The sequence below is a fragment of the Apteryx mantelli genome, chromosome 1 (assembly GCF_036417845.1).
Source record: "Apteryx mantelli isolate bAptMan1 chromosome 1, bAptMan1.hap1, whole genome shotgun sequence".
NCBI classification, from domain to species: Eukaryota; Metazoa; Chordata; class Aves; order Apterygiformes; family Apterygidae; genus Apteryx; species Apteryx mantelli.
In genome coordinates, this window is record NC_089978.1 from 33,885,045 (window position 1) to 33,910,439 (window position 25,395).

Below are 25,395 nucleotides of genomic sequence, written 5' to 3' on the forward strand. Positions count from 1 at the left end.
GGTTCCCACTGGCTTCTGCTAGTTTATCTGTACTTTCTCAGGATGTATCATTTCCAGCTGCGCCAGTGTCCTTGGTAAAACTACTTCAAAGCACGTAGCAGTGGCTATAGCCTGAGGCCTAAGGCTTCAGCAAATTTAGCTACTAATGCTAAGCAAGTTGTGCTAAGCAATTAATCCTAAACAGTGTTAGTTCCATGCTCTATATCTCATATAGATTATTGTTCTGAAGCACCGCAAGGGCCCCAACAGGAGACCAATCCCACCATGCTGGGGTGGAGCAGCCATACAAAGGCATTGCAGCTTTGCCGTGGGTCCACAACTGCAACACCGAGAGTGCACTGCAGGGAAGCTCTCCTCTCCCCTTCCCCATCCCTGGATGAGTAGGGAAAAAGGTGAGTGCCCATGTGGATGCATTTGTACAAGAGCTGCTCCGCTGGGACACTGATGAGTCCCTCTGCAGTGTGGATCTGCTTCTGCTTACAGATGCTCGGCACGTGCCAAACAGATGTGCCTTCCAAGGTGGGGACCCTACCAGCCCAGAGGGCTGAATGAAAGGGGGCACGAGCTTTGCTCTGTGGAGCATCTCTTCACCATGGCTCCAAAGAGGTCCCAGCATCCTCCAAAAGCCCAAAGGGAAGGGCCCATTCTTCCAACCTCTGCCAGATGCCAGTCCAAGCAAGGTGGGCATGTATAGACAGTGCAGAAAAGAGCAGCAAACACTGCCAAAGTGCTGTCACAGGCAACTAGTGGCACTATCCAGGGCTACTTGTATTGACGTATATCTATATGTATATGCACAGAAAGAGAGCGAGAGGTGCATGCATCCCCTCTCTTGCACATTAGCTGAAGTGTGCTCCTTGTGCGTGGTACCTGAAATACCTCTCTGAAGAGCTCAGAAGCTCTGTCTGGAGTGCTCCTGTGGCTCCCCTTTGATACACCTCTTTGTTTAATAAACTTTATTTTGCTTTACAAGTGCTGGTTGTTAAAATACTGGCAAATAAATCAATAGCTCCAGGCAATGAGAAAACATGAGTCCCTTGGAGAACATATTGTTCAGTGAAAGTTGATAACAGGCCTACAGGAAACAGAGCTAAAGAGGAAAGTGTTCAGCCAGTGCGGACACCTCACCTCCCTGAGCAAACAAATACAATTTGGTCCTGAAACGTTATAGTGTCTTCCTCCTTGTCAAGGTGGTACACTACTGAAAAAGCTAAATGGTAAAGAAAGTAGATTAAAAAATGAATAAATTAGATTTGGGGTAACTGATTACTCAAGAACACAAAGTGATCATGTATTTTCAGCCACTGTTCATACCCATTAGCCAAGATTTAAGCATACTGCTTTCACAGCACACACCCTGTGATGAGAGGTTCATTTTCTGCCAGGTTAACCCATCAGTTCTCGGTATAGGTAGAAATTTGATTTTCATCTTAGGGAACAATACAAGAGAGAAATGCCAGAACCATAGAAATTTAGAGATAGTCAAGAATTTCCTATTCCAGTGGTTTCATAGGCTGCAAAATTGCTTCCACAATGAAATGACAGAGGTTGATGACATTGGCCACGTATGTAAACGATCACAGTTTCCTACAGAGATTTATTGGTTCATGAATAAAGATGAGGAGCTGAGGTGTGGAGGGAGAAATCATTTATCAATTATATGCCTTGGAAAACTGAAAGATGATGCAAGCGTAACGGCTGAATGGGTTTGAAAGGGAGACTTCTAAATTGAGTTCTAATTCTGTTCTGCTGCATTCATAATAAAGAGCTGTTAAACTAATTGCATCCTTGTGTGGTTCACGAGTGACGGCACTGAGCTGCATTGCATAGCAAGCAACAGAGATCAGAGTTCAGTTAGATTTTAGTAGTCCTTTACATCATTTGAGAAGGATGCTAGCAGGTTACCGTTGTCCTCATCAATGGTGATAATGCACAAAAGAGGGCAAAAATCTGTAAATATTATTCAGGAGATTCATTTTGCATTTGAATCTGAATTTAAAGAGCCAAGAAGAACAACACAGACTCATTTGGCCTCTGTATGCTGCTTCAATCACATGGATCCATTGGTATGATTGCCAGTCCCTGGAGGGACTCATTACTGATTAACTGGAAATAACAGGAGGATCAAAACAACAGGAGAATATGCAAATCCCCAACAGGGAGAAGGATCTGACAGTGGCGTCTGCGATAAGAGCTGACCTTTCCCCACTCCTGCCCCATCTGTGTGCTTGTTAACAGGTTTATTATTATCAACAGACAGCACAAACTTCGCATGGGCCCTGGCATGTGGTGAGATACACAACTTGGATCTGAGAATCAATATAATAATGGCATCAGAAAGCTTTATATATACTGCCAATCCATAGTTCCTGCATCAGTAGTTCTCAGCAAAGAAAGTAAGAGATTATTTTATTAAAAACTAGGACCTGAGCATCCCCTTTGAAATAAAAGCCAGTGCAGACCCCAAAGCTACTCTAAAAGTTAACAGAAATCAGTGCAGATCAGACTGTCCCCTACTACTGCACAGGGTCTGCCACATCTGTTATGTGAGTAACACTTGCAGGCACCAGTTCAGCACAGCGCATGGTCTACTCAGTGTAGAAATAATAATTAATCCAGGTGCAGCAAAAACTCTGAACTGAGCAGGAACTCTTTGACCAAACAGTTCTTTGTCAGGGAATGCTGATTCATTAGAAGCAAAAAGGATTGCTGAAAAGGATTAGCTTTGATTAATTTCCCAATTAGAGAAAGATATATATATATATATATATATATATATATGTTCAAAAAAGGAAGCTTTCAAACTGCTAAAAGTTCCCCTTGCGACACTTCTCAAATATATAATTACATCTCATTTCCTCCTTTTCTTAAAAAAATGAAATTGCCTAGAAATGTGATTTAATTCTCAATAAAATGATGAAATGGCTTTGAAATCAAATCAAAACCAAACAACAGTTGAAATTATCAAAACCAAATGTTTTGATTAACCCAATTGTTTTTATTGTTGCCCCTCACAGTATTTTTTAAAACTGCATTTTCATTCATAGCTTAACTTAGAAAAACCTTCCAGGTTCTCAGAAATTTTTGAAGGGTAAGAAACAACTTACAGTTGCAGGTAGTGCAAGTGTATCTTAATTTATGACTTCTGTAGCCCAGAACACAGCAAATTGCTTCTGGCCATAACGAGCATCTCAAAGTGTCCGGGCCATGGTAGGAAGATAGAAGATAGGCAGAATCAATGGGATTCACTGGAATAAATGCAGCCTCCTACCTCCGAGCAAGTCACCCCAGCTCCAGTTCCCGTGAGTGAATAGGATCAGGCATTTCATTTCCCTCTAATTGAGATGTCTACAGGAGGTCAGATGAATTGCTCCCTAAAAGTGCCTATTTCTCTCCAGCGACGATGAAGGCAGTGCCGGATGACTCACTCAGGTATAGCAGTCTACACTGGAAACAGCTAACATCAGAGGAAATGAATCTTTCTTCCTTAAGTGGATGAGACGAGCGGATGGTAGGAATGTCAACATAAGTCAAAGGACAAGTGATAACCCCTAATAGTTTGGGGAAAGCGGGGGAGTTAATGCTTAAGTTTGGTGTCTAAATACACTACCATCCCTCTCTATTATGTCATTAGTTTTTTTTTTACTTATGTCTTGTCTATGCACAGCTAGGGTGCTCCTCAGCAACACACAAGGTTTCAGCAGTAATCAATGTATACTTGGTTGCCTATTATAGCAAACCTCAGCAATACAGTATAAATAGATCATATGAGGCAAGGAAATTTGATCCACTCTGAGATTGAACTGTCACAGAAATTGTCTTTGTGTGTGAAATGTGTGTCACATGGCATAAATATCCTTGGGAAAGGAGCCTCCATGCTTTCGAAAATCAGCCTGCTGCAGAGATGCTTATTGCCCAGGAACCTCAGTTCAGGCACCCAGATCTGAACAGTTTGGCTGCTGCTATTGGGAGAAGGCAGGATGGAGAAAGGGGGTGTAGCAGACATGGAGTTGACATGTAATAACCCAAGGACAGTGATCAGTGATCCTGGTTTTGAAAGCTGTGCTTGACCTTGCTGCTGATACAGGCTGCATATGTGGAGAAGAGTATTGCCTGTCTGTGTTGTTTAAATTCTGCAGGAAGGAAAAAGGCAGAAAGACAGATCATCCAGATAAGCAACGTTCAGCCCACACTTGAAAGGCAACGGGTTTCTGGGTCGAGCCTTGAGACCTGTGATGCTTTCAGGCAAGCAGAAGGCATGGGGATATATCTCTGCCTCCTGGTCAGTCACATCTTCCATTAGTTATTTTTTGTTCTTTCATCCTACATTTACCTTTCTGTTTACTGTGGTTTAACCTGTGTGATGCTTTAGCCACCCACCCCAAGGCAGGCTCTGGTTTGTCCTTCTCTCAGATTTTCATCTAGTGCCTTCAGTTTCCTCAAATGACCATTGTGTCTTTTTGTGAAATATTTCCAGTGCATATCAGAAACCAAAAAGGAAGTAGGCAAACAGCACCTTTCAAACAGGGTGTGAACCTCCTCTGTGCAGATGAGCCAAAGAACCCACAGGAAGAGCAACCAAATTATAAAAATGTCTCACACCTGCCATTTGTTCAAAAGTTTCTTCTTAGGTAGGTAGGAAGGTGTTCCCATTTCTCACTTAATTAGCACCTTAAGATCTAGACATAGATGACCCTTTTCTTTCCTTTGTTAGCAGTGACCTCACTCCACACATTTTTCAATTTGCTCTGTTATACCTAACTTAGTAGATCCAGTTTTTCTTTAAATTTGTATCTGTGAATCAAACATTTCCAAATGAAAGTATAACTGGATGAGCAAGTTTTGTTTCCTGTATTTTATCATCTGTTAGCAGGATCTTTTTGCCTACGTGCCTACGTGAAAGAAGAACATCTGAACCTTCGGTTTAAAAATCAACCACTGTATCAGAGCGCTGCCCACTTCTCTTACCGGGAATGGCTTGTGTCACTTACTAGAACTTTGTATTTGTTTGAATAAGATTTAGAAAAGATAAAAAAGGAACTGCAAAAGCCAGGCAGGTTATCAATGGTTTAACTTCCTGTGAGCCTTTTTTTTCTTTCCCTTTGGTGTCTAGTTTGTGCTCAACCCAGTGTTTCTGATTTGGGGATTTTCAGTGTTTGTGTATTTTCAGAGAGACTTAACACCAAGCTACTCACCGGGGAGTGTGATTCATCTCTTCTGACTTTAGCCATCTGAAACTTAGCTGTCTGGCTTCTTAGGGCATGTCTGCACTTCTAAATAAAGAAGAGCCAGGACTGAACTTGAGCTCTGAGGCCCAAATGCTGCCTCAGCGGGGCACTGCCTCTGATCTGGACCACTCCAGAGCTGTTCTAGAGGGGACCAGTGGATGCAACCTAGTCCCTGCTACTTAACTTCCACTCCAGGGTTTTTCCCAGGTCCAAGGGAGTTTTCATTCAATTGTATAGCTGTAACCTTAAGCTATACCTACACTGTCAAATAATTTATCCCCCTCTCTTCACTTCCAGTTCTTGGCTCCATGATGTCCACACTGCATGTGTGTAAATTCCCTTGTAGGTCCTCCACTGGAGCGAATTCCCTCTGGAACAAAACTATGTTGTGGTTCTGGGGACCATTTGCACCAAGAAACTTTTATATTAGACATTATGGGTGAAGCTACACCTATTTGACATGTTGAGCCAGATGCTCAAGGGCTAATATTAGGGTGGATATATTGCCACCCTGGAGATGTAAATAACAGTTCTCCTCCACATAAGGCTACCATAGTGAGGCTCTCTAACTAGGTCAGGATTTTCTGCCTGGAGCTGTAGTGTTGGTGGGTAGGCTTTGGACTTCGGGGAATTTGACCAATTACCTGTGATTTACAGGCATGTAGCAGATGTAACTGATTGTGTTGTTGGACATGCATATATTCCTGACAAGCCTTTGCCACAAACAGACCAACCCCACTGAATATTTCCAGTAATTGCTGCATATTGCTTGTACTGCCTACGGATGACACTTTCAATGCACATGATAATTACACTGTAAGAAGCCTGTCATGTCCTAGCCAAGCTGGATTTACTGTTCAGGCACAGAACATACATGGAGATCATCTATGCTGGACATGTCAGGTTCTTTCAGCTCTCTGGTATGTCCTGTCTGGACAATCATGGATAGAAATATGGGAGGAAAATCACTGGGGCATGCAAAAATTAGTAATAATGTTAATGATTTTTCCACTTGGACTTAATAACCTCACCCCCACTTCTCTAACCCAGCTTCACACTTGGCTGTGATTTGTTTTCAGAGTGCTCAATGCAAAGATGCTGTTGCACCTCCATAAATATGACAGGATCACACTACCAAAAACTTTGGTGTTGGTATTCTTTCTTATCTCTGTGCTTCCTAGCCACAATGAAACAAAATAAAAGCACAGAAGACAAAGTGATTAGGCAATATGAAAATGTCAAGAATGTACCATACCCTTTCTGGGCCCAGCTACATTAATACGAACAGAATCTCCCCTGGGAATTCTGTCATATTGACGCAGCCACCAGGAGCATGGGATTGAGGTGAGAGACAGTATTAAATTTTAACCACTCTTTAAATAACATTTTTGAAATCCATAATGTGGGTCCTGAACCTTTGGCTTTCCAATTGCATTGGGTTTCATTGTGGATGCTGTCAGGATGAAGTCTTGCCTGCTCTTTTTTACTCTATTTATCTGGATTCAGGAGAAGCATGGCTTCACTCTTCCAAGGTAAAATATCTCCAAATTGCATAAGCAAACATTTGGCAAAGGTTGACATTTATTTATTGCTCTTGTAATTGGATATGTGGTTCAATTTAATATATAGATGGTGGAGGAAATGAAATTATTATAAGTCTTCTTTGCATTCATAAATCCTATGTTTTTAATCACATTAAAACTACTCTTTTCAGTCTAAGTGCAAATCAGTTATGTTCATTCAGTGCTTTTGAGTGCCAGTAAAGGGCATTTTGAAACTTAATGGGAAAAAATAATTTGCTTCATTTGCCTTAAAACAAGAGTTTAAATGAATTACTTCTTGGGGTAGAGAGAGAAACCATTTCTGAAAGTGTTAACAATCTGTTTTCTTTCTAAAGGAGCTTTTATGATTGTTTTTTCAGTCATAAATCATTTTTGAATAACCATTTAGTATTTGTACAATGTTTCAGAAACAGCTTTATTGTTACCTATTGATAAACTTCAGAAATGCCCTGAAACCAAACACTTTGTTAAAACATGAAAACACATGTCAGAGATGAAGACAGCCAAAGAGCTTTATTTTCTATGTGTGCAGCTGGTTTAAAAACCTGAAAAGTTGTAATAGGTGGAACTAAAAAGACAACCCCCTCATGTGGCAATATTAAGCAAGCTGAACAACCTACAGGAACCACGATTAAACAGTGCCTGCTCCCAGAACTCAAATAGCTACACAAATAATAATGAATTATGTCTCACAACCCTTCTGTGACTTCGCACCACAAGTCAGTGGCAGAACTATGACAGGCGAACACCTCTTGAATTTGTGCCTTAAAAACAGGATCATTCATCTCACCTTGTGTTGCAATAATATTTTGTTGTGGATTACCATGCAGTTGTGGGGGGGTTAAAGCAAAGGAACAGATAAATAAGCTTTTAGGTGAATTCAGTGGAGCAACATTGTTCTATGTTACTTGAAGATTCATTTATTTAATGTTTAAATAAAACATTGAATATCTGACCCTTACAGAAGAATATGGCATTTCCCACTGGAAAACATGAGTCTAGCCCTCCCAGGCCAGTTATGAAAATGACTAAAAATAATGAGATTTTAAAGGTGATATATTTTATTTGACTTTTTACTTTTATTTGATGCTAGTGTTCAAGAATTTAATGGTCTTGTATTAAAGCTTCTCTTTGCAAGGTCATTGCATGATTACTGCCGTTGGACTGCTAAGAAAAATACCAGATAACGCAAGACTTGTGAAAGAGTGGGTAACACTGAAAACACATGTAGCTCACTGAACTGTTATAGGGAAAAGAGAAGGCTGGAGGTTGTCTGAGAGCCAACAGGGCGGGAGAAAAGAGCACCCATAGACAGATATCTGTTCTCCAGGAAGACTAACAGCTTAAAAGGCGTTACAAATTTTGACTGGCATCACAGCAAAGATTTTTAGCAAAGAATCTGAAAGAATTCTGTATAGGAGGTTTATAGCTGGATAAGGTGAGAGTTGCCCAAACATCAGCAATCAAAAGAGATGCAAGACAAAGGCACTTGTTTGGCAATGTCACATGAAAACGTCCACATGAGTGGAGACTGACATGGCAGGGTCACCAGAGTTGGGAGTAAATCTGTCATCAGCAAGGAAGGGAGGACAGGGAGAGTGGGATAGGCTCTTGAAAGAGAAAACAAGTAGTATGTGCCTCAAGCTAAATAGATGAGGGACACAAGCAGCAGGCAACAAGGTCTGAGGGGACAGGAGGAGATCTTTGCAGTATTCCTCTAGTGACATAACTTGCTGAGGGACTGGGTAAGACTTGGAGTTGTAGTCAAGCAAGAAGGCCTCTCTCTTAGAGACATTAGTCAGAAAGAACATGCAGGGTTTAAATGAAGCCAGGCTATGAGGTCCTGGGGACATATACATGCTGATGCTTTGTTTTCATCGGCCCGTGTGATAAGCAATGCCGATGGCCTTCCTAGTGATCGAGAAATGCAATGGAGGGGAGGGGTGAAGAGACTAAGATGACTATGGAGAACTGGCACTGATTTATATCTATTTGTGAGATGGTGGCCAGGGGCCCTGGATGGGATTCATCTGACCATATGGGTTTTCTATATAATTCTACATAAGAACAAGTCCCCTTCACCTCCTGTACAGCCAATGGAGAGAAACATATGTATGTACTAATGTATAGTAATTAATTCCAGTTCAGCACACATCTAAAACAGGTCAGATTAACTGAACCCTCTAAGTGCCTATTTCTTTACAAAGAGAGTAAGCAGCTCAGAAGAAGATACCAAAACCATTGAAAAGGAGCAGTGATGGATCCCACTCACTGTGTCACAGATACAGGATAAGACCTGAGCATTGTAGTGTGGGGATGTCAGCTGAATTTCAATTTACCCAGAAGTAAGAAGCAGAGGAAAAAGAGTAGGGGACCAGCAAGAGAGTCTGAGGGACCCTGACAGAAAGTTAGAGGAGGGGAATGAGAAGGATCCTCTTAAGAACAAACTTAAAGTACAACTAGGGAAGCAGGGCAAGAGGACAGAATCTGAAAGAGAAGAGGTGAGTTCAAGGTGAACGTGTTCAGCTGTAGCCAAGGCAGCACACAAGGCAAGGAAGGTGGGGATGGAGGGTTGGTTCTAAGACTGGTGTAGGAGACAATAATTAGAGCTTTTGACTGGAACAGTTTTTAACAGGAATGGGGAAGAAGACAGGTGGGAGAGTATAATGCTGAAGCAATGCAGAGGAATTGAGAAGCCCAACAACTACAACTTCAGCTGCTAATACTACAGCAGGGGCAGAACTCAGATCAACATGTTCACTATGTTCAGGTCCTACCAGCATGAGCTATAAAGGACTCGCTGCTAGCCACTGGCTATCTGGCACTTACCACACTCAACTGAAACACATGTGCAACAAATTGGGGGTATAAATATATACCAGCTTCCTCATTTTGTACTCCATGCTGCAGCAGGCAATGAGAAGTGTAGGACGCAACCACATGCAGCAGCCCTCTTCTGGCCTCCCTTCTGAAAAGATTCCCTGCGGCAAATATCACCATGAGAAGACAGGCTTACTTTTGAAGCAGTCCCAAACATGAGCTTTGGAGTTCACTTGTCTAAAGAAATAGGCAAACTGCCAGCCCTGCCTAGCCCTGATTGCTATTTGATGCTCTGTCAAATGACGGTGGAAGCAAAAATAAGGCTGGCATATTGTTGGTTCTGCATGAGAAATAACAGCGATTGCTTGGAGCCTGGCTAAAAGTAGAAAAGATAAATCACCTGGTAGCCGGATGCTGTCAGGTCTCTGCTTGAAATCAGTCACAACAATGAGTTGCGACAATCATGTTCTGCAGCTTGAAAATACTTGTTTTGAGAGCCCTGCCTGTTTTCTTTTCAGAATGGTCTTTTCAGACAGTCCCTAAGAAGTCCTCTTAGGGACTTCTACAGCGCTTGTTTTATGCACTGCCATCAGCTCCAGACGATTAGAGGGCTGAGAAGCACTCCAACCCAGAAAGTGGAAATAAGGGTCAGATATTTCCCCCGAGTCTCCTTCCTCTACAAACATGAATTATTTTCAAGCCTATCCAACACAATTGTGAGCTACATGGCTTGCAGAGCTCTGAAGATCAGGACTGGATTTACAATACAAAGTGATATTTTTCTTAAGGCAGCATTTAGACAAAGATCTCTTCAGACAGCTGACTTATTTCTTCCCCTCAATTGCAAGTGTGAGCTCCAGCTACTACTATTCTGTACTTGCGCAGGGGTACTGTCCTTTCATTCTTGCTGAACTGTGTGTGAATTTTTCTTCTGTCCTTGATGTGGGGTCAAGCACAGGAGTAGCTTGGAAGGGCCATCTCTCTGTGCAGCATGTTTGGGCCATGGGTTTCAAGTAGAAGGGGGAATATTAGTTACTGCACAGGGAGGGAGGGCAGTGGTACAAAGCGCTGGAAACCCTGCATAACTCGCAGAGGGAGAGAAATGAGGAGAGCAGTAAAAATGGATTGGAGTAGGAAGGATGACGGTAGCGCCCTCTGCACATCCATGAAATGCTGTGTTTGTCTTCTGCAGCAGGCTGGGAGGCCTCATGTCACTGCTGAAGGATGAATGAACTCTAGAAACTTGGGGGACAACAGGAGAGATGTCTTCCCAATCTAGTCTGGTTTTATTCCTGCCACACTCTAGATTAGCCAGGGCTGTGTTGTGTTGCTGCCAGCTCCCAGGAGCAATCTGGGATACAGTAGTAGGCAATGGTTACCAAAGTCCTACACCAGCCACCTGGCTCTTTCATATTTTGACAGATTGGCAGAAGTCGAGGCTAGAACTGGGCCCAGCATTCTCACTACTGAATCCTCTTTGAGTCCATGGTAGCCAAGCCAGGGAAGACAAGTAAGGCCAAGACTGTTTTGCATGACCTATAATGGTTTCAGGTGCCTGTGCTTTATCTAAATACCTTTGTCTTTCCAGGGATGAAGTTTTGTGGGCTCTCCCACAAACAGACAAACAGGTTGAAGCCCTTCAGAATTTACTGAACACCACTGAGGTAAATAGTTCCCTATTTCTCTCTGGTCCTAGGGCAAATTCTTCTACACAACTCACTAGTACTATTTACCCCCAGAGGAAGATTTAGCCCTCTGCCTTTCATTCTTTTCTCCTAATAGAGCAGCTCAACAAATGCTTTGTTTTCATTGCTCTGGTATCTTATGCTCTTTGAAGATCAGGACTTACCAAAGTGTTATTTTTCTTAAAGCAGCATTTAAATGGTAAAAATCTCTTCTGCTATTGCTAAAAAGTCTAGTGGGACTTTTTCACTTCTGTCTGTCATTAGAGAGCATTTAATTAAAATAAGGCATCTCTTCCTCTTCAAAAGCATTTTCCCAATCACACCCTCACAGTTAGTCTGAAGTCAACATTCTGCAACAAAAAATGTAACCATTCCCTCAACCATCATAATTTACAACACAATTGAAGATGTGTCTCAGATGACTGAGAGCTTTTAACAATGTCTTTGCCCACACTCCTTCTCTGTCCTTCTTGGCTCCTATTCTGTGCCCATTTCAATTCCTATTATACTTTTCCGCTATCCCTCCTAGCATTGTCTTACCCTCCTCTTCAGCTCCCACAAACTTTGATACCTTTATTTGCTCTTTTCCACCTCCATATGTCAAGGAAAAAGAAAAGGAGAAAAAGGAAATAAAGATCATGTGGTACCTCCCAACAAATTTTAAACTCCCCAACATGGCAGCAAGAGTGTTTAGATCACCATATAAAATTCTTTAACACCTGCAAAATCAACATATTTTTCCCTAAGGGGATGAGCTGTTTAAGCTGAAACTTATAAAAAAACAAAAAACAAAAAACAAATCCTCAGCTTGTGACAAATACTTGACATTTGAAAAGTTCAGCCCAGTTGGTTACAATCTAGGAAAAAGAGAAACAACTGAAAATTAGCATCTTACAAGAAGAATTAGCAGGCTAATTACAGGTGCTATTCTTGCAAAAGACAGAGAACAAAAATCTAATAAAAGGACACACTTTATCCTTACAATAGCACTCATTAGAGGACCCAGACCCAGAAACATCTGTATCAGTCTTTACCAGCTGTCCCTGAGGCAGCATTGACCATTGCTGATGATGGGCTGATGACCAGTAATCCTGTGCGTTATGAAAGTTTCTCTTTTACCAGCATTCATTGCTCCTCTGCCAACTCAGCTATGTCAATCTAGAGTTCTTTAGATCTCCTTATTCTCAACTTGAAGAATGCCTTCACCAGTGAGAAACCAAATCTGAACAGGTGTGCCTCAGTGCAGACAGCAGGCTAGCCAGGGCAACAGGGAGATCAGCACTGGTGAACTCAGCATCCAGCTTGCTTCTTGGATGGGTTTTCCCAGCAACACTGAGGCATGTGATGCTGCAGCTACCCTGCCAATAATAATGGCTGAGATACCTACACTGAGACTAGTCAGCTATGTGGACAGCACATCACAGTAATGCACTTAGGGCCCTAATGTTTTACCATTTATCGTTTCAAAGTCTTGACTAAGAGCATAGAAGAATTCTCTGTATGATGTTGCATATATGTTCTGTCTAAGAAATGAGTCAGGTAAACGCTGACAGCTGGCATGTTCCTGGAAACATGGTGTCCTAAGTTGAATATAATATTCCTGGTGTAATTGCACCAGGAAAGAGTAAAAACCCCCTATTTTTTAGTGACTCCGTGCTGTACCTCTTTAAATATGCAGCCAAGAATTATGCTGACCTTTTTCACATTGTAAATTCATGTCTAATTTTCTGCTCACTGTCACTCCTAGGTCTTTTGGTGTTATTGCTTCTAAAGTTTTGGTCTCTTATTGAGTATGTTGGTTTCTGATTATATTATTGTATAAGATTTAATTTTACCAAGAAGAATCTCATTTTCTGATTTTCCTCCCATTTCTAATCTCTATATTGCTGCTTCATCTTGACTTAAACTCCTTCTGGCATTTATTTCATCCCTGCTCAAGTAATCAGTGAATACAATAACTACAAAGACTGGTCTGATCTTCATTAATTCCCAAAATACCCTGAGGGAAAATAACTCTCAGCAGACTTGAAAACATGTAGCATAATAACCAGCTAAACATATCTATTATACCAGAAATATTGTCTCAGAAAAGGTTGTGTTCCTGTCTTTGTTCCTGATTTATGAATTTTTGTGCAGAAGTCATTATAAACATTTCTTAAATACACACTTTTCATTTCCAGCAGTGGCAAAATACTCTAACAAAGCACACGGAACATTAAACTGCTTGTTATACACAGTCTCTTAAATTGAAAACATATGCTTTGATTATTTTCAAAATACTTATTAAATGTTAATGGTATACTTTTTCTTTCCTTGATAAAAAATAAAATGTTCTTGGAAACTTTGCAGGTCATTCTCTGGCAGCCTGTTATGGTTGAAAACATCAAGAAGGACAAAGAAGTCCATTTCTACATCAGTGTGTCCATTATATATAATATAAAGGCTGAGTTAAGGAGACTGACCATCCCGCACAAGTATGAATTCTTTATTTCTTGTCATGAATGCTTCAGGTAAAGTTGTTTGGCAACATGGTCATTTACCAGGAGGTTGTGCTCTTTCTTTCTTACTTAGAGTTTTGGTGGGAGATGTTCAAGGACTTATTGAAAAACAGACTATCAATGACACAGTCAATCCACGCAGTTCTTCATCATATTATGAAAACTACCATTCTCTGAGAGAAGTAAGATATTTTTGTTGTAATCCTCTGTAGATTTATTTAAGAGGTTAAATTTGTCTGGTAGTTGAGAACAGAGACAGGGAAAGAAATCACCAACAGGTAAACAATTGCCATTGTACTGCCCAGCTAGCAAGAGTTCTAATTATTACAATGCCTTCATAAAGAAGTAACGCAGCAAATATTACTTCAAACCACCACTCCAATACAGCCAACTCAGAAGGGAAATGCAGCAGCAAAACACCACATAAATCTTTAAGGTATGAAAAGAATAATATTTTAACGAAATGAAACTAAAGAGGAATTTCAGGGTAATACTTAGACAGTGCTGTGACTATATCTCACTGTTTCTTTTAAAAGAAATCAGAGCCTGGCAAGGGGTAAATGGTCTGAATTGCTAGTTTCTCTTTCCAGTCAGCTAAGGAAGCAGCACTTTGGGAAGCAGAATGAATCCAGGTCCAGACCACTTTCAGGGATGAGGGGAAACAATATGGAAAAGATTCATATACTAATTGATCCACTTCATCTTTGTAGATATATTTTTGGATGGAAGAAATGGTGAAAACCCATTCTGACCTCCTCCAGAAAATATATATTGGATCCTCATATGAGAAACGACCACTTTATGTTTTGAAGGTAGCGCTGTGACTTACTGTGAAATATTTCCAGGTAGTAATGTAAGCAAGTGAAGGGTTTTGGCCAAAACACTTTCTTAAATCTGTATTTATATTTTAACAACCTGTAATTTTTTGCCTTTTTAGAAGTTTCCTACATTCTTCCAATAAGGTGCCATTATCTTTGACCAGTTTAGCTTCTTTGTTGGGTCACTGAAAGCCAGAGAAGTTACCACACCTGGGCCACCAACCAAAGGCATGAAATATTGGCATGGTGGATACCCTCCTCTCTTGACTATAAAGGCAGTCTAGCTCCATCCCCTGAATACTTGGTGATCTGCTCTCCTGACCTCAGGTACTGCTGCGGTCTTGATGCCTGTGTTAGGAGCCTGCTGCAGGTGTTCTGAATATTGTCCTCTTACCATATGCTAATGTAAATGAAAGCAGTAACCAGCCCAGGATCAGTCTAAGCACTCCCTACAAGACAGATGCTCCTTCTTCCATCTTGGTTACCCTTTTCACTTTTCACTTTTATGTGGCATACTTCAAACAGCGGCATTTTAATAAAATTTCTTTTTTTGTCAGCTTTCTAGAAGGCAGGAAAAAGTCAAAAGTGCCATATGGATTGACTGTGGTATCCATGCTAGAGAATGGATTTCTCCTGCTTTTTGCCTGTGGTTCATAGGCCATGTGAGTACATATCACATTTGATGACTGTTTTTAAAGCAAAGTAAAATATCTTGATGCCATTTACCTTCTCTTGCAAATTGCGCTCTAACTTCTACAATGTTTTAAGCTATTTACTTGCAGAGCACCAAAACATGAGATCTGTATTTATTGTTTATATGTAGCAGTGTGTGTGTGTTTGTGGGTGTGTATGTGTGTGTCAGTGGGGATGAGAGAGAAAGAGAGAGAGAGAGGAAAAATATCATATGGATCAAATGGAAAAGAGCTCAAGTGTATTTTCAGGTATGAAAGAAAATTTTCAAAGTATGTGCAGCAAATTCAACACAGATTTCTACAACTGTGGAATCGCCAGGGATGAAGAGAGTATGCCAGGAAAAGGATGTATTTGGAAATGCATTAGAGCTCTGTCTATACTGCCACATGGGTCCTTGCCAAGGAATGATCCTGGTTCTGGGTCAAATAGTGCATGGTGTCTCACGTCCATATCACTCCAGCTGGCACTGCCTGGAGTAAATCACCTAGAGTGAGCTTAGGATATCCCACAACTCTTGCTTTTTCCCTCCATGCCTCTCCAGTGTGACAGGCACCCCACACCCTACATTTGCTTGCTCCAGGCGTGACATAGCTCCATATCAATAGACTCTCCAAAGAGGCTAAATTGCAGGCACACCAGCAACCTCTGTTTCACTCTTTCTGTGAGATGTCACCTGCTGCTCTGCCTGCTGTCACTGCTCTTGCTGCCTCTGATTTTCTATTTGTACTCATGCTTTTTGCTGGATTTACCTCATTCAGAGAATGAGGCCACACAAGCCACGTTCTTCTGATGGTACCAGCCCTGCCGGAGAAACTGTCATTTCAGACCTTCAGGACATGAATGGCAACAACTGCCATCCATATGTATAATATCAGTTCATGGAAACCAATGATCACTGATGGGATGAGACCGTATTATGCACTCAGCATGAGCAGCAGTAAATTCAGCATTTCTGAATTTGAAGTGCCAAACCAGAAGGTCTCTGTAAGGGTTTGATATCAAGCATCAATTAACTCCATTCCAAGCACAAATACAAGTGGAGAAGAGGTTCATGATTGCCCTCTGAAGTCTCATCATTTCTGTCTCTTACTGGTAGGAAAACACTATGGGTTTGGCCAGTTTACTGCAGTCTGCATTAACAGTGTCATCAAAATTGTGAGAGTTTTGCCCTACAGGGATTCTGTTCTGATGCAGCCATTTCTCTGACTAGTGTTTTCCATAAGATTCTGGTGGGTACCTCACCACAGGGACTGCTATGCTCCCATTCTGTGAACACAGCCCTTTGCCACACTCCGGGATAATGTGTGCTTGGTCTACTAGATTGATGGAGAGCTTTGGCAGACAGGCTGAATGTTGCTGTGCAGATTGTCACCATCTGCTGTTTTTTTCACAGCCCATGGGAGGCCACTGGTGAGCAGTTCCTTTCAGAGCTGCTGGCATGGGACCAGAGAAACACGTTGCATATATGTGTCTCAAGGGCAATACCATGAAAGACCAAAACAAACTCAGAGCTGCATTTCAGCAAGGCCTCTGGTCCTAGCTCTACCCAAAGTGAAAAAAATCTGGTTTACATCTCCTTCATTTGCTTTTCACAGCACAAACTCTCTGAGAAGACTGCTGTTTTTTTTTCTTCCCTTTTGCTAAACAACCTCTAGACAAGCATTGTCCTCTAATTGGTAACTCCACAAGACATCAGATATACACCATCAGTTATAAACAGACCCCTTCCTGCCTCCCAGCCCAGATGAGTTTAGCCTTCTCTCATGTCAGGTTGGCTGCTTTCAGACATCAGCAGATACCCCAATAACTCCAAGAGACAAGATCTCTGCTATTTATCCCTTCTTTAGACTTGAGACCCTATGCCATTTGCTCTCTTGCCATTGTTAGGCAGAATAATCAGTCTGGAGAATGGGGAGGAAAGCAAGCTATGCAATAAGCCCTACAACAGAGCAGGACACCACTTACAATCAAATAATCAAAATATAAATGTGTTGTTATCAAGAAGGGAGTAAATGAAAATAGGTAAATGAAAAATTTAAGTGAAAATATGGGCATAGGTACCCAAATAAGTGGCATTTACACAGAAATGCCTTCATTACCTAGATGTAAAATAAAGAAAAATGTTGCATAGTCCATGGCCTAAACATAAACCAGAATGAAATAAAAACTCAGACCACGTTTCAAAATATATATATGGTCTAACTGGTTATCAGAATACAGGTAGAGAGTTATCACCTAAATATAAAATAAAAAGGGTCTCACAAGCCAGGGATAAAAATGCAAAATGGCCTATACAGCATGGCCACAGTGTCTTGATTAGACAATCACAGTGTGCACCATAATACAAGAACTCTCAGTTCAGGAATAGGGTTTGGAGATGGAAAAGGTCTTGCTTGGTTTTGCTTGGCTTGTGTTTTTTTCAGGAGGAGAGAAGGATACAAAAGCCTCTTTGTATATAAATAAATATATATATTATAATATATATTATAATATATTATATATATTATAATTTATATATATATATATATATAAAAGCAGAAAAGGCCAGGAGCAACAGGGGTGTGAACAACCCTAGAAGAGGCTGGTATCACTCCTGTTTTATTGTTTTCTGCTCTTGGAACAGCCTGTTCTTCTCTGGAGAACAGAGAAGACAAATTGCTGCCCTTTCATGCCATTTTCTCCCTGGAGCTAGACCAGAACTTCAATTTGCCTATGCAGATGCCTTCCAGAATTTCATCCAGAACTCATTGCCACAATATGGAGATGCTTGGGATCAAGGATTTCCCTCTGGATAACTCTAGAAGGAAAAAAAAGCTTGGGAGGATGTGCCCTCTCCCCCTGTCCTGTTTTTTGCCATCACAAGCAGGTGCTGAGAGGTGGAGATTGGCATCTTGAACCTCTCCAGCTTTGTTATGCAGTCCCAGACCAATGGTCATGCCTGGTCTCTAATGATCTCATACAGCTCAGGACAGTGAACAAAGGTATGCCAAGAGACAGATAAGGGGTTTGCACCCAAAAAGACCTCTTTGGTCTTTTTGAATTTAAGACATTTCTGCTCAGCACTGCAGGCAAAACTCATCATGCTGAGTTGTTCTTTCAGTTCTTAGTATGGGCCAGGAAAAAGGTTCCCAAGAAAAAACTCATTCTGGCCTAGCCAAGGTTGCCCAGGTTGCTCAAGTAATGTCCTGAGACATTGTTTATTCAATTACTTATTCACAAAAACAAAGTTCACAATAAAAACAAACCAGATGAGATTGTGACTTCACAGTCACCAGCCCTGCAGCCAGAGCAACAACATAGATGAGTCCTTGAAAGATGAATTATGGTTTGTCCACGATGGAACTAAATAATAACAAATTATAAAAGAAAATAAATGTGTTTATTTCTATCCTCAGTCACAACTATAAAACCTCAAAGACTATAACATTTTTAAAGGAGATTGCAGGAGTTAGATGCAGATACAGCTGAATGTACCTTATGCCCCACTGATAATCCCAGCTTTCAAGCTCCCTTGGAGAGAAATGCATTTGCCCTTTTCATGTTGCTCCAAATAATTACCAGCTGTGCTGTTGCTGTGCCAGTGAAATGTCCCTGCAATATTTTTCAGCAGTAACAGGCTGAACATTTAGTTTCTCCATACGCTTGATCTAATTTACGTGTTTTAAATTCAAATTTTATTTCTATATCACGTCACAAAATAACATTTTAAAATCTGACATTAATAGACATCTGCACACACATATTAACATCAATAGCGCTCTGTTTTGCAAACATGAGGCATTTTTATAATGTTTCCACTTTTTATCATTTAATTTTGTTGTTAGATGGTAGAGAGAGTGACACTTTTCACTTAATTCAGAGAAAGTCCATTGCCTGAGGAAAAGTGGGAAGAATTTGAAATAAGAGAAGTTGCTTCAAGTAAGGCATAAAGAAAAAGAAGATATGATTAAAGACCTAATCTATTCTATTAGAAACACAGTCACTTATCTAGGTTAAAATTTATCCCTGTGTGGTGGACCTACAACCAGGTTAGGTATCACTTGAGCCTTTAAAATAAGCTATAATTGAGGCAAAATTAGCAGTGTAGCTCTTATTGGCTCTTTGCATACAGGTGCATTGAACTCATAATGAAAATATGAAGAATACTGTTAGGTGCAGCAGCTACATGAAATGTTGTTATTTTTGTGCTTGTGTTATTTTATGCTACTTTTACACTCTTTTGTGCTATTTTTTTCCCTATTTATTTATACAAGCAGCAAAAGCTCAAGCTTTCCTCCTGATAGGTTTCAGCTCTATCTCATGACCAACTTGCTAACATTAGATGACTGTAGTGCATCTGACTGACTGTACCAGTTCGATTCCCAGTCTCTCCCCTGGGAGTTCTAACTAAAGTGCTATTTGGAGTAGCAATTTCTCTGATGTCATATACATCTATCATGAGGTAGCCTGGTGTAATAATTGCAGGATTATTTTACATAGGCCATCAGGTGCCTTTTTAGGAAGGTAAGAAAAACACCATTATAAATGCTTTTAATAAGTTTTCCTGGTGTTTTACAGACAACCTATTTACGTGAGAGAGATCAGACCATGTCAACACTTCTGGAGCACTTTGATTTCTACATCATGCCTGTGGTGAATGTGGATGGCTATGAGTACACATGGAGTCATCCCTCCGTATGTAAAGGTTTTTTAGACGGACTGTGGAATATACTGACATGCCATCTACGGAAACCGTCAGTGTGGTGGATGCTCAGGGCATAATTTCCACTCTGGAACTGCATGTCCAAACTTGTTAATTTGCGCTTGAAATTTCTGCACTTCTGCCTCATTTCAAGTACAGCAAATACTATGACTAATTGATATTTGACCCATAGAACCTTTGTGTCTTCCAAATTGCTGAAAATGCATTTGGAAATGACAGCATCTCATTCTGGAATTTTAACACTTTCAGACATCAGGGAATGCCTATGCCAGCCTTCAGCAGCAAGGTTACAAATACTGGCACAATCCAATACAAGATGAATAGTGTACTGCATCAGATCGGCCACAGCCAGTAACTCACTCCTTCATCCTGCAAGATAGCCCAGTTCTTTGAGTATTTTTTGTGTCAGGTAAATGAAGGTACAACAGGTGAAAGCCTTCTGCCCAGGATTTTATTTACTCATTGGTTTGAAATTCTGAGAAGCTGAAACGGTTCTTTGATTTTTAGACACTTCACTTAAATTTTAAACAAAATCTCTTCCATTCTTTTACTCTTTGGATTTTCATTCCAGCTCTGCTTGTATTTGGATAGCCACACTTATACAGCCCAACAGCTGCACACCATATTCCTAACTTTCCACATGCTGTCAGCAGTCCCTACAGAAAGATTGGACTTGTACTTGTAAACTTATATACCTGGCTAAACAGTATGTCTTCTCCCCTCCTTCCACAGTGCAAGTCTGTTGAAATCAGACCAAATATGTCCACATCTTTTCCTGTCCAACATTTCATCTTATCACTCAGGCTTACTGGCAATCAGACTATGGTTTTATAATCTTTCTTATTTTTTTGCCCCTTCATTGGCACATGACCTGTAGAGATACAAATGGGAAGGTATATTTAACTAAGCAGTGAAACGATGACATAATTTTTCTTAACTTTTTCTGTGAACCCCAGTTTTTGTGTTTCTTTTCACAGAAACGGCTGTGGAGAAAGAGCCGCTCATCACATGGTAACAGCAAGTGTATTGGTACTGACATGAACAGGAATTTTGATGCGCAGTGGTGTGGTATGACCTCACTTCCTTTCCATTTTATCTCTGCCTCAGTTTTAATCTTCAAAGTTCTTAATTTTAAAATATTTTCCTTTACCCTTTTGATATAAAGATGAATGCGCCTGAATAACATTTATGAACAGAAGAACAGTTCCTCAACTTGAGATACTTTTTGTAGGGACCCAGGATTTTCCCCCTTAAGACTCCACAGTGAAGACTAACCTTTTCCCAGTGCCATGACAAGAGAGAAGGGGGCCGAGATGCTGTACCCTGTCTCTTCCATTACATTAAGACACGTGGTGCAGGTTGTGGTGGGAAAGGAAGAAGAAGTGGCCCTTGCCATGTCACCCAATGCTTGTCTCAACACTCACCTTCAATAACGCATTTAACTTGCCAAACACTTTTGGTGGTTAACAACTTCTGAGCCAGATAAGTGATTCTACTTTACAAAAAGGAGAATAATACAAGGAGACTACAGAGTGGGTCTTCTCTGAAAAAGTGTTTGAGCAACATGTACATCTTCTTACAGGGCAAAACTGGAGCATCTTATTTTAGTGACTAGGGATATATTCATACTGTTTTCAGCTATGCTACACTCCTCACCTAGACAGGGTTGAAAAGATAAAAGAGAGAAGCCTCAGCACCTTGCAGGGTCATCAGACAGGAACAGCTGCTTGTACAGATGAGTCTAAGCACTAGTCAGGTGCTTACAATAACTTACATGGTTGCAAGGATTTCCCTAGGTTTCTACCCCTTTTAGTTCTACAGAGTCAGTAAAATTATAACAATGCTGTAATTATTACTAGTTGTGTTAATTGCTTAAATTGACATAGTTGTGTTAAGTGACACAAAGTCATGGTGAAACATTCATGGGACCTTGCATATTAATCTTTACTCATATACCTTTCAATAGCTAAGAGTTCTTGACAAAGGTATTAAATGCTCAGACTTCTATTGGCTTCAGTTTTGCTCATGAATATGCTTCACGTCACTGCAAAATTCCAGGGTTTAAATCTATGCATTTAATTAGAACTGTATTGCTGTGTTTATGTGTTTTTCCTCTTCAGCTGTTCAGATAAAAACTTTTTGAAGAGGAACAAAGCCCTCATGGTTTTTATGAAGAGTAAAATACACTACTTGATGCGCTGATATAGTATGCATTTCTTTTTTAATAATAAAATGCAATTTTACTCCACTAAAAGCAATGCACTTACTTTGAATTTGCTCTGTGGAACTAAATTTGACTGGACCATGGACCTAGAATTCCTCCATGTTTTTCACATTATTTTCTCAGCTGACTGTTTTCTCTATGACCGAGAATTTAGGAAAGCAGAATCCAGGATTGCCAGCAAAAAGATTCTTCATTGTCTTTTATCTTGGGCAGTTATTCACTTCTGTGCAAAACAGAACAGTATAAAACATTCTGATTTTCCCACTTTTGCAAGATTTTGCACAGATTCCAGGAATTGTTTGTATTTTCATGTGCATACATTTTCATGGACTCCCTGTGAAATCCTCCCATCCCCCTCAATTCAGCAACATTAAGGATTGTACATATATATCCTGGAACATGAAAAAAATTTTACCACAGCCCTCCCTGTCCCAATACCTGTTTCTGATTCCCCACAGTCTGCATGTTCCAGACACACTGTCTCCGTCAGCACTCTTCCCCCATAGTCTGCTCTTCACTGTATTTCTGCTTCTTCCACTGTGTAACGGGAGGATGTAGGTATCAAAAATGGAGAATCAACTAATTCTTTTGATAACTTATTCCAGTGCCCAGTTTTCCTCATTCTTAAAAACTTGGTACATTACTTACAATTTGATTTGTGCAACAGCAGTTGACTTTCCCCACGAGATTAAATAACCTCTTAGAATCTGTCTTTTCCCTGCAGAAGTACTTCTAGATTTTTAGATCATGTTCTTGATTAATTTAAAGAAATGGAGCACTTTCATACTCTCCTGTAGGACTTTTTATCCAGCCTTTGAACCATTTTGATTTTTCTTCACCTTTTTCAAATTTTCAGAGTATAATAGGTGAGAAATCTGAGTAAGCCTGCACTGATTTCTGCAAGAACACAAGTTCTTTCCATAGACTGAAAGAGCCTATGCTTTCTTGAATATTAGCATCATAATCTGTTCTTTCATTAGCTAAACAGATAACACAGAAGGGAAGAACTTAAGGAGTAACACTGTGTGCTCTCTTTTGTTACAGGTGAAGGAGCATCTTCTTACGAATGCCGTGAGATATACTGTGGACCGTACCCAGAGTCTGAACCAGAAGTGAGAGCAGTGGCTCGCTTTCTCAGAAACCATAAAGACATCATTAAAGCATACATAACAATGCACTCTTACTCCCAGATGGTATTGTTTCCATATTCTTACACTACCAACAAAAGTAAAGACCATGATGAGCTGGTAAGTCTTCCCACTTCCTAAGTTTCACATTTATTCCAGAACTTCTCACCATGCTTGGTTAGGCTTGTAATGAGGGTGTCACATCACTCTGAAGATAAGGATTCAGAAAGGAGATTTCTCCTGATATTCTTAAGAACTTAAAGGAATTCAGACTGCCCTAGCACTGTGTAAAGCAGCAGGCTTTTGAAGGACCTGGAAAAATGATAATATTTATTCCAGACTGAAAGGGCATCATAAATTTCTGATACTTTCCAGATGCTGCTAAACAAGCAGAGTCAAAGTTTTTTGGACAACTTGATAAGACAGTTGGATAAATTTGTGATTATGTTGTATGCGTTACATGACCTTTGAAATTACTTGGGTGGGTAACTAAAAAAACCCCCCAAAACGTCACATACCTGAGCAATGAGGTATTCTGGTGGATGCTTGCTATTTTTACTAAGGTGTTTTGCTAGGGATATTTATTTCAGATGGTCCTAATGGTATGATGAAAACATACCTGATTATGTATATTTTGAGAGTCTTGAGCTAACAAATCACACAAATGGAACAAATATATCCTCTGTTGGGCAGAATGTACCATGTTAACCCCATTCCCAAAGTTTTAAATCTTTCCAGATTGGCAGAATGGTGCTATGACTGTCTAACTGAGATCTGGAGCACAGTAAAAATAAATCCTAACTGAATACATATGAACTATTATCATAAGGTCATAAAGCTAGTAATGTGTTGTTCATTTCAGGAGAGTCTAGCAAACAAAGCAGCTAAAGCTATTAAGAGGACAACACAAAAAACATACAAACTTGGTGCAGGCGCACATACAATTTGTAAGTATGATTTTTACTACAGTAGTAAGCATGATAGCATATCCTCTGTAGCATCAGAGGGCAGCTTTTGAGCAGAAAACTAGAGCTCCGGTTTCAGCTAATTGTTATTTTTTTTCCCTTCCTTATATAGATTTAGCCCCTGGAGGTTCAGATGACTGGGCTTATGATCTTGGCATTAAATATTCTTTTACTTTTGAGCTTCGGGACACAGGAACTTATGGATTTTTGCTTCCCCCTCAAGAAATTAAGCCAACTTGCTTAGAAGCACTTGCTGCTGTCAAAGAGATAGCTAAACACATTCTTCAGAATTTGTGATGCTTTCATTTGGCATTTCCTAACCTTAGCCTGTACTTTTACACAAACAGGTATTGAATATAATTTATTCCAACATGACTGTATTTAGTTAGCTCAATAATAACAAGAAAGCTTGCTGCTTTGCTACAATTATTTATACACAGGCAAAAAATGATGACTGCATCCCTTTTAGTTCATTTTAGAATACATCAACTTTTTTCAACTATACTTATATTCTTAAACCTACACTAGTTCAGTGCTATGAGGACAGCAACACAGAAGGCAATGCTGCAAGTACAACTTCTCAACACTTAAATATATATTAAATATATAGAGAGAGAGTCTGGAGTTTTATTTGCTCCTGTAAGCCTCCGATCAATCCAGTTCACTTACCCTTTCATAAAACAGGGCTTTTGAAACAAGTTTTAGTATTTGTAGCCACCTTGCTTTTGTAAAGTACTTGCTAACCTACTACTGCATGCATCAAACGGTAGGAGGGTTTTAAGCCCTAAGAAGAGGATCATTGCATTGCTTGTGCCTTTATTTAAAAGTCTTAAAGCAGCTTGTGCTTTTTAACTGTTGAAGCCGCTCAGCTCAGCTCCCGCTGCGCTGACCAGGAAAACCGTGACCCCCTTGCCACGCTCATTGACTCTGAGCCCCGGGCCGCCGCCGCCGCCCCTCCTCCAAGTCCAAGTCCAAGTCCAAGTCCAAGTCCAACGGCCGGCGTAACGGCCGCCCTACCTCGTCATGGCGCCACGACCGCCTCCCTCCCCTCTCCAACGTCATCACCAGCGGCG

The 25,395-nt window shown here is 40.5% G+C and overlaps 1 protein-coding gene and 1 long non-coding RNA gene across 2 annotated transcripts; one reads left to right on the forward strand and one right to left on the reverse strand.

The window, feature by feature from the left end:
- The first annotated feature begins 6,689 nt into the window (after positions 1–6,689).
- On the forward strand, positions 6,690–24,619 carry CPB2 (carboxypeptidase B2). Its single transcript, XM_013948332.1, has 11 exons — positions 6,690–6,760; positions 11,199–11,274; positions 13,645–13,769; positions 13,867–13,975; positions 14,504–14,605; positions 15,169–15,273; positions 19,862–19,978; positions 20,984–21,074; positions 23,275–23,477; positions 24,220–24,304; positions 24,435–24,619. The coding sequence occupies exons 1-11, from the start codon at positions 6,690–6,692 to the stop codon at positions 24,617–24,619; spliced, it is 1,269 nt and encodes a 422-aa protein (XP_013803786.1).
- On the reverse strand, positions 20,780–22,728 carry LOC106489199 (uncharacterized). Its single transcript, XR_001293348.2, has 3 exons — positions 22,669–22,728; positions 22,274–22,453; positions 20,780–20,877 (listed from the first exon to the last, which is right to left on the reverse strand). It is a non-coding gene; the product is annotated as an uncharacterized lncRNA (long non-coding RNA).
- Positions 24,620–25,395: the final 776 nt, after the last annotated feature.

Bases quoted from the DNA above. Each gene is read 5' to 3' on its own strand.
- CPB2 (XM_013948332.1), top strand. From the start codon at position 6,690: ATGAAGTCTTGCCTGCTCTTTTTTACTCTATTTATCTGGATTCAGGAG. The intron at 13,976-14,503 runs GTAAGATATTTT...TCATCTTTGTAG, and splicing joins ACTACCATTCTCTGAGAGAA to ATATATTTTTGGATGGAAGA. The intron at 21,075-23,274 runs GTATGACCTCAC...CTTTTGTTACAG, and splicing joins TTTTGATGCGCAGTGGTGTG to GTGAAGGAGCATCTTCTTAC.